Source organism: Manduca sexta, chromosome 26 (assembly GCF_014839805.1).
Source record: "Manduca sexta isolate Smith_Timp_Sample1 chromosome 26, JHU_Msex_v1.0, whole genome shotgun sequence".
NCBI classification, from domain to species: Eukaryota; Metazoa; Arthropoda; class Insecta; order Lepidoptera; family Sphingidae; genus Manduca; species Manduca sexta.
In genome coordinates this window covers 13,313,969-13,324,119 of record NC_051140.1, presented here as the reverse complement: position 1 = coordinate 13,324,119, position 10,151 = coordinate 13,313,969, and the positions used below count along the sequence as shown (strand labels likewise).

The window sequence follows — 10,151 nt, the reverse complement described above, 5'->3', positions numbered from 1 at the left end:
TATAAAAGCATTAAACGATTATAATATTTGGTCTCGCTAACAAATTCCACTCAAATATGAATTGAACAGGTATAATTTGTATGATATTAATATTTCTGCATACTTTAATACAATTTTTATAATATTCAATTTGTATCGTATACTATAATATCTTATTAAAAATCTACCTTAAGTCGTAATTTTGAATGCGCTGATAAGTAATTTATACGCTTGTTGAGGGGAAGTTAAAAGTTCATAATGTTGGATTATGGTAGACAATAAATTTTGATTGTGAGCCGAACTATTGCGTACTGTCTTTTGTTTCTATGTATGCCGTGTTTGTATTGATAATAGCCGTCAAATATACGTCGTAGAAAATATACGGCGTTTGGTAGACCATTACTTGATGCCCAAACTGACCATATAAAGTTTATTAGTTTGAACATGTTCTGGTGGGGCGGCCCAAGCAATTTAATGATTCGCACTCTCTTAACCGTCTTTATTGTAAACCACAGCGAGATTCGGTGGAGACATTAAATTTATTATGTGGTAATAAAACCGTATGTAAAATGAACAAAGCATTGTTGTCTTTAATTATATTAATTATTGTGCTAGACAGTTATGAATGGTGAAATATTTTCCACACGAACGTAAAATTAATTACAATCTTTCGTAGGATCAGCACGAAATGTTTCCACGAAATAACATTTTCACGGGACACTTTCAATTTTTACAAACGAAAATCCTCGGTGTTCATGTGTCGCGTGCCGAATGCCGATACCATACGTGGGCTATATATTCCACGCTGGTTATTTGTGAATGTGCCAGCGTTTGGCACTCCACTCGCTGGATCGATCCTTGCGTAATAGAAGAGCGTCACAGTCAGGTTGGCGGCCAGCCAGAAGGCAGTTAAAGGGTGCTGTTTGCTCACTGGGTTTGTAGGATGCTATTCTATTTGGATTTGTTAATAGCATTTCATAACAATGACTTGAGGAAATATTTTCTAAAATCGTAAACCATATAGGAACAGTATTAAAACCTTAACAATTATGTCTTTTTAATTTCTCAAACTTGTAATAATTAATTGAAACTAGTACCTATTATTTAGTGTAATGCCGTAAAGCGACTCCTTTGAACATGGCCTTGTTTTAATTTTAAGTCGTTCACCGGAATAATGTTAGTCATAAGATTCTTCGATTGTTTTGCTCATGCTTATGATTTATTTATATTTAATATCTTTATTAATAACCTATATTGTTTATTAGGTACCCGTTTAATACAAAGAGGCTTATTTAGGTAGGTATATTATACTGCCATAATTCATATTTATTTCAAATTCTAAAATATATAAGTATTAGATGTGTATATAACTAAAGTATAATATAAATATTTTTTAAGAATTGTGTAATGTAGTGCTAATTGAAATCACCAAAAATTATTCTGTCTTCTAAATTAATTGTGAACGTTTTTGTGTTCATTTCCTCGGGCTCAAACTGACTTAACTCTGACTGCTTATAAAAACGCTGAGGATTATGTGCCGAAATTATGTTTCGTTCTTATTAATTTGTATGTCTTATCATTATATTCTATTATATTTTATTTTGCCCTTAGAGATACGAGAATCTTATTATTAATACTATTTAATTCGTAATTTATTATTTATTACATATAAGATTTAGGTAATTACACAATTAAAATATTTAACCTTTACTTAAATAATATTTTTAAATATTGTCTCTCTGAACGCATTGGATTGGGGTTTATAAAAATAATAATAAATTTTAGCTCGAGTAATGCGCCAGCTGTACAGTACTATCTTTAGTCTTTTATATTTAGAAACCATGAATTGTTTTGCTGCTATTTATGGAAAATTGCCTTTTAAACTTCGACGTTAATCGGAGTAGGTAATTGTGTCGACGAACGGATGATAAAAATCGGTACATATTTATAATTGTATATGCAATTGCGCGACAGGTAATGTAACTTTAGTCGTTATTTGTATAAGTATTTCCAATAGCCTTATGGTCATACGATTAACTGTTCGTAAAGCACGTCAATTGTATTTAAAACGAAGTATTGGCATTACTTGAAAACCAACTGACAGAAAACACGAAATATGATTTCTGTCCCCAGGGTTAGCTTACATAAGAAAAACGGGTGGCGCGGTCGCGTGGGAGAAATCGAAAAATCTTTGTGTTTCCACTCCGTAACGCGAAATATTCGATGTTGGTGAAAGAATGGTTTCACTGATTTATCTTCAAATTATTTTGTATTTTCTATGTAGGGTACAATAAAGGTATACGTAGGTATGTACATATTATGTCGATAAAGGACTTTAAATGTTACACAGTTAATGTTTGTTTAACGAAAGCCGTCTGTAAAATTAAATTTTGCTACTAAAGTGGATCTATTTTTTATTTGTCCGTCGATCCGTTTATTGTCATGTTTTGTTTTATTTTAAGCGCATTAAGTGTGTGTAACACTATGTGTAGTTAACCCAAAAAAATCCCAAAATTTCTGTCTTTATATTATATTGTCAAAAGAAAATCAAACACTTGCTTCTTCTAACATGAAAACTTCCTTTTATTCCTTAAAAAAAGTTCCTGATATTTAATAAGGTTTATGTATATAAATGATTTTAATCGGAATGTACGTATAAGGATTGTAGGATATAAGGATTATTAATGTTTTTTGCTCTTCATTGACGCGATCATTCCATATTTTTTTATTGATGTTTGTACATTTATGGACCAATATTTTTTTAAATTGTTATATAGATTGAATTTATGAGGAATTTTTCCTTTAATTATAGCTCTAGAAATGTTTTATTGCGCAGCTAGGGTTCTAGAGATGCCTATCTATTTATTTTAAAAAAATATTATTTGGATATGAACTTAGAAAGATTTATACTTTCCGCACCGTCTTGACAAATTTCTTTTTAGGTTTTTCATTCCTACGACTCGTAGCACAAGTCTTTAATCTCAGTACTTCTGGAATAATGAAATATTTAGTTAATTCAAGCACCAGGAGTTCCTATGTTTATATGAGTTATGCGTGTATTTATTCATCAATTTATACTCAACAGTCTGATAGAACGAAATACGCTTTTCATTAAATGTTTTGTTTCTATTTTAGCAGCATTCTCCACCTTTGAAATAGCTATTTCAGTATAAATTCGATCTCAATAACCTAAATGGGCCTTGTACCTATATATATTTTAAGATATCTTAAACAAGGCCGAGACGTGACGTCATTGTTTTAAGTTTGTTCACAGATCCCAAATTGTTCTTAAGTGTCACGTCCACAGATCCTGACCGAAATTCGAGATGTACTGTGAAAAGCGATTATTCGGGACCGTCCTCTACAATAAAATAACTTTGTTATTCCAAGTAACGCGATTCAGAGCAAATAAGTTTTGAACAAAGAATTGCAGAAACTCATTTATAAAACTTCATTTGTTTTATTCATGAGACGCATTAAATTGACTTGAATAAATTAAAGAAATTGACTAATAAATAACGTTCGTAATGCGATTTGTTTATGGTAAACAATTGCTTTTTAGCAAGTAAGGCTAAAAATGAGGCTCTTTAAAATTTTATTTTTTATTAAGAACGAACAAGATTTAAATTTTAAAATTGATTTAGGACAAGTGTACTCTATATTCGCAAGACTGACTGTTATGAACCGCCTTCAGAAAAGTAGGAGGTTCTCAATTCGTCATATTTTTTATTTACTTTGGATTATGGTAAATAAGACTTAAAACAAATAATCTATTATTTTATCAAACTTAAAATAGAATATATATTTTTTATGAATTGATGTAATTGGTATTTTATCGATATCACGAAAAAACACTCCGTAGTCTTAATTGATTGCGAAAGTTATATTTATTTTATATACAATTTTATACATAATATACTATTCTATGGTTAAATATATACATTTTTTACAGTGTGTCCAACCCTACTGAGTCGTTTGCACCGCAGTCAACTTTTCCGCAGCTTTTATTACCAACTATCGAAGTTTTGAGTAGAATTCCCGAGGTAAGCGAAATATCACAATATTACAACTCTTTCAGATTCATATTGGTTTGTTCACGGTATAGTTAGGATATTAAAGTTTATATTCTTATAAGATATTGCTTGAAGTCAAATTTACATTTGAAATAAGTATTATATTACCTTTGTCTATAATTATGAATGAATTTTAACTTAAACCTACGAAATGTTTTTCATATACTAATTTTCATTTAATAAATGCTTTATTAGTGTTATGGTTAGAATTAATACATAATGTGCAACTTATATTATATTTTATAACTGTTATAATAAAAAATTGCGATAGGTCATGACAATGGACAATGTTACCGGGCATACTGTCTGCCACGAGTCACGACAGTTGGTGTGTTAAAAAGCAATTAGTTTACAAATAATTAATACACGAAACCTATATTTGAATGCCATACATTCCCAATGCCATTTATCGGATTAACTTTGGAAAACAATTGTACAACAGCGCCAGCTCGGCTTGGCACGTGCCACTTGTGAATCGCGAACAACTAGTATGGATACTTTCAGTTCGTCGGGCGTAAAGCTCTGTAATTAAAATTTCATATATTGAAGCTTTATTTTATTTCATACTTATAAATGCGACCGTATGTGTAAATGTTTGAAGATTTATTAGATCTAAATAGAAAAACTAACTAATGGATGGAAAAGAAATTAAGCATAAAGAAAACAATACTGAATTAACGTAATATAAGTTACGTTATATTCCGTATTTAAAGTATACAGTAGAACTTTCTGTGTGTCTGTGTTATTCATGCTAACTCAGTTTAATATTATAAGGTAAAGTAAATTTTATACACAAGCAAAGCTTTATACTATAAGACTATTATTATTGAAAGAACTAATTAAACGTAATTATTATAAATAAAAAATGAATTCAGGTAGAAACTATTTTCTTGATTTCTTAGCAATGTATTAAAGAGTTAATTGGTATGAAACCTAGGTCGGATAATGCTTGGTGTAACCTATTCTTATATGATAAAAATAAGTAAAGTAGGTTACCTTCTGCATGCACTTTGATGCTATAAATATATTAATATTTTTTGTTCTTAAGTTTATATAAACCCTTGTCCTTTTCTATCTTAAATGGTATGTGCGTTGGTTATATAACGTTCAGCGTGGTTTGAAGTGGTACTTATTATGGATAAGCCGTACTTAAACTATGTTAGAAAAATACGTTAAAAGCGTTTTCCTTGACGGTTTGGAATGTGTGTTTAGTTAGGTACCTCGAAGAGAGGGGTGTGGTGTTCAAGATAGCGTATGCTAAGTAGATGAGCTAATATCTATATTATGAACTTGGTGTAGCTTGTGGCTGCGTCGGCGAGAGAGATCTTTTTCGATACATTATAAAAAAGAAATAAAAACAATTAAAACTCGAAACATTTTAGATTTTCATATTTACAATATTAAAATATTATTAATTATGTTTGTTTGTAAGGGGACGTCAAAATAGAGCGGTCCGGGTGTCCTGGAATCTGTGGCCCACAGGCCGCGACCACATCAACCCTGTCGTTCTCAAGCTTCCGCAATTCATTCACTTCCAATGTCAATTACTTGAAACGAAGGTATGTATATAATAGCACGTGCAGTATGGCAACTTCGAAGCACACGTTAAATAACGAATTTGCACCTCGAGCAAAACTTTCCTCTAAATATTGTGTGAGTAATTCTAAGTTAATGGGTAAACTAGTGCCCGTATACCAGTACTTTCTCTGCAAATACGTAATGTCTGCAAGATTCTTTTTTAAAGAGATTCTTAATGTGTCAATAAATATGAAATACGTATTATACTTAATGACTTTTAATCATATTATGCATGGAGGTGTCCGTACAAATAATCTTAAAACTCAATAATTGCGAAAAATGTATGAGAGAATACTATGTAAAGTGTAAAGAACAGTATTAATTTTAAAGGTATGTTATTGGAAAACTTACATTATAACACATATTACTTATAATTGCTATTTTGTACATCTACAAAATAGCAATTATAAGTGATAATGGTCGTTATTACATTTTTAAAAACAATATTCATTATAATATGAGAAAGTTTATCGAAGTTTACCTAATTAGTGTTAGGTATTTAAATTTATATTTATAATTTTGTGAAATATACGCACAATGCTGAAATCGTTATATGTTTTGTAAATTTGCCAGCTGCACTCTTTAACTGTTTTTTGTGTCTGTATATTAATTCAATTGATGATGATGATGATGATGATTTTTTCTCTAATATTGCATGATTATTTTTTTTAAGCTTCACTTTCACTTCTATATTTAAGTTGGAATGTTTTATCACATAATTTACTTTCTCCTTTTTTTTATATTTTTTCTTTTAATAGAGACAAATAGTCGACTTGTACAATACAAAAATGACTCATCTATATGGCGACGTTATTAACACTTATTACACGACGAAATTTACGTTGAAATTCCGAATGTATTTTTTTATAATTCGCGGCACCGTAAAAAGGCCAAACCGCTTCACTGCGCAGCTTTTACCCTTGCCCGCACTCTGTCCCGACCTCTCCGCGCTACTCCGCTCGTCCGCCCCTCCTGCCACTCGACATACCGTGTAGCACCACTCATCGATATATCTAGGTGATCACGTTAACCTTGTTATTTGTTGAACGTCTCCTTTCAACTAATAACAACTGGAAATTCATCATATGTGCATGACGCTTCAGTCTGGATATCAATGTTGTGATTTGATGTTGCTGTTTTACAAATCCGATGTTAGTCAGAATTTATTATTCTGCTCTTACTATTTTTGAATAATATCGAATAGTTATAGTTAGGTGAGAAGAGTTTTAAATCAACATAAGATAAAATACGGTGGCGTGTCGTGAATGGGCTCGTTACGCTCGCCTTACATGTATGATGTTATTCCACCAGCAGTGAAGGTAATTTTCATAACCAATGGAATTCTTGGTATTGCATTTAAGCTCTTTTCGAGCTCAATAGTCTCGCGGTCGCTTTATATTTAAGATGGTGAATATAATACAAAGGAACCTCAACGCTTTCACGTGCTAAGAGCTCTAGACAGCTATTGTCTGCCCTAGCGTTTTGGTGTGGTAACTGTGTTTTATGATAGAAGCAGTATAGGTATTGTCGGCTAAGGTTAGTTAAGAGCGAGTGGCTACATAGCGTGTGTCGGTTTTGTCCCTCCTGCGCGTGTCCCTGCGGTGTGGCGGTGCGCGGCGCGTAGCTCAGTGGAGGCGTTGCGCAGATTCAGCTCGGGGGACCTGCAGTCCGAGTGCGATGAGGGCGAGGTGGACCCCTACACCGGCCGCCCGGCCACCACCAGCCAGCCCAAGTCGCAGAATCAGAGGCCGGCCTCCCAGGGTAAGCATTTACATTTTATATTACAAACTAATCTACCGTCTTCTTACAAACTTACCTACTTTCTACCTATTTTACTCTTACAAACTTACCTACTTTCTACCTACTTTACTCAGCGTAAGTGTAAGTACTTGATGAAATGGAATAAAGACGTACTTATATTCCACCAAGAATAATAATGGTGTAAATTTTGGTCGTTTAACCTTAATTTATTCAGAGATTAACATTTTTAGAACTGTTCATGATTTATGAACTGTAAATATAAGCAGCTACTTTTACTTGGTCGCCTAATGACAAACGTACAGTTCTTTTATGTTTTGTTTGACGTGAATATTTTGGGTTTTTTAATAAAGCGACAGGCGGCAGCATAGGCAGCGCGTCCGGTCCTCCGCCCGCGCCGTCCGCTGCCGCGGCTGGCGGAGACCTGTCGCTGAACCTGCGAGGCGGCTCGCGAGGCACCTCCGCACCATCCTCGCCGGCCAAGTCCCGAGAGTCGCTGCTGCAACGCGTACAGTCTCTCACCGGCGCGGCTAGAGATCAAGGCGCCAACTTGCTAGGTAAACTTACTTATCAGCATGAAATATACTTTATATATATTCAAACATAACTGTGGATTGACGGTCTTGAAAAGTCTATTGCTATTATGATTCCAACAGTTGTTAATTAAAATGTAGAACTTGCCTAGAATTACTAATTTCTCTAGCAAAGACATAATCGTGGAGAATGTGCATCCGAGCTGATTTATTTCTACTATTGTGTTTTATCTCACTTTTAATAAGAAATTGTATATAGGAAGTTTGGTAGAACAGTGTTTAATGTGAACAATTTATTTTATACAGGCCTTTATCTCGAACCGCTTCAATAAATCATTGGCCGTTTAGGACGTACCCACAGCTTCCAAAATTACTCTTTGGGGAAAACCGGCCGTGGCTAAAGATATCGAGGATTAGGCGTTATCCGTTACACGGGTGTGCTACATTTCCACTCGTCTCTCACCTTATTTCGTATTCACAGGATACCAAACCTACCCTACTTAAATAAACCCTTTGGAGTAGACGGCCAAATTGCGTTTGGGGTGTCTAATTTTACACGTATAAAAATAAGGTTAAAGTGATTTTATCTAAAATTAAATGCGACCCTATAATTGAATAAGAATGTTTTGTGTTTATGTAATGTCCACCGTGTAATAACATTTTCATTTTGATGTTAATATTAATAAAACGAATACTCAAATTATTTTTTTTAGCCTGGGATCGACCTTCGAAAAAGGGGTGTTGTTTAACGGTTATTAAGGTTTAAACTCCACATGAATAACGGTTTTCGTCATTGAGTTGAAAGAAATTATTATGATTGTATGATGTGATCATATTTGTTTCAATTTTCGGTGTAAAATTTTACATAGTGACTTCGTATTTGGTAACTCAGAAGTAAGAACAGCCACGAACTTTAACTACTAAGTATAGTAAGCTTAAGTTAACTGAAGCTGACACGTTCGCAGTACTCACACCAATACAATTCTACACAGGTTATCTTTTTTTGTATTAGGGTAATTGAAGAGACAAATTAATAGATACAAACTAATTACGTGCTATATTTTTTTACTTTGTTGATGTGCGACCATTGCGTCGTCATGACGACTAACGAATATGTATTTATTAACAGACTCGGGAACCATTCGAATGTGTGGTACGCACCAGCATTATTTGCCCTATACTAACTAGTATTTTTAAGAAATTAAGACTTAACACTAACGTTAGAGTGGGTTTATGTATTAAAATAAAACTTGGACTTAGTCCGCTCCGTGACCACGAAGGCCGCAAAGTATTCGAAACGTCGAGATAAAATTATAATATAAAAACCGAGATTTTAATGTCTAACATTCGCATAAACATAAGAAATCATTATGTGTTTATGTACTTAATAAATAGTATCTCGTTAAAATATATATGCATGTAGGGAGCGTAACATCAGTGGCGTCGGTCGGACGCGGGTACAACCGTGACCGCTGCGTCACTTTACTGGTGGTGGACGATCAGAACACCGACTGGTCCAAGTACTTCCGAGGACGTCGGCTGCCGGGCGAGTGGGACATCCGCGTTGAGCAAGCAGAGTTTAAGGTCAGTCAATGATACGACATGACATAGTGTCTAATGATAGGAATCAGGATGCGCCTCTGGCGACCCAATCGGGGATGAAAGGCGTGAGTATGTGTTCCGATATGCAATGGCGCAGTTATTTTGCGATCGTTCGGTATTCCCGGGGATTACGGCATTAATTTATATTAAGCCAGTTAACATCTTAATAACATAATCATGTTTCCTTGCCACGTTTCAGACCTGTGAATACATGATGGAATCGAGTAATAATAACATAAGATGGCTTCTGCAAACTAAAGTATAACATACACGGAACCAGTCTGCTTATTTAAAATTAACAACCTGGTAGATTGCACTAGTTACCTAGTATACATATGACTGGTGTTTGAATAAGATGATATTTAAATTATTATTTTAATACAAACATCCCTGGCACTCTGCCCTAGCAGTGGGCTCTCAACGTGTGTTTGCGGTACAAGTTTCAAAATTGAGGCAAAATTATTGGCATAGGTACGAATTTTCTGCCGGGGGGACAGCTAGTAGAAGTAAATAAAACTGACCTCCCCCTCCATCCACAGATATAGCCCATAGTAAAAATAATATTTAAGAACTTTATATCTTTACGTCATTTTAGGTTGACTTAAGAGAATTCCCAAAACATCAAGTC

General features: G+C 33.9%; 2 protein-coding genes across 2 annotated transcripts in view; both read left to right on the top strand.

Moving 5' to 3' along the window:
* The first annotated feature begins 5,488 nt into the window (after positions 1–5,488).
* The window catches only part of LOC115441114 (synapsin), a 61,614-nt gene continuing 56,951 nt past the window's right edge, over positions 5,489–10,151 (top strand). The window contains exons 1-4 of the mRNA XM_037443011.1: positions 5,489–5,611; positions 7,255–7,391; positions 7,742–7,945; positions 9,345–9,505. The gene's annotated coding sequence lies outside the window, so the exon portion shown is untranslated. The remainder of the gene's footprint in view (positions 5,612–7,254; positions 7,392–7,741; positions 7,946–9,344; positions 9,506–10,151) is intronic.
* Positions 6,896–9,788, top strand: LOC115441064 (synapsin-like). The gene is made up of 5 exons (XM_030165651.1): positions 6,896–6,977; positions 7,194–7,391; positions 7,748–7,945; positions 9,345–9,505; positions 9,723–9,788. The coding sequence occupies exons 1-5, from the start codon at positions 6,896–6,898 to the stop codon at positions 9,786–9,788; spliced, it is 705 nt and encodes a 234-aa protein (XP_030021511.1).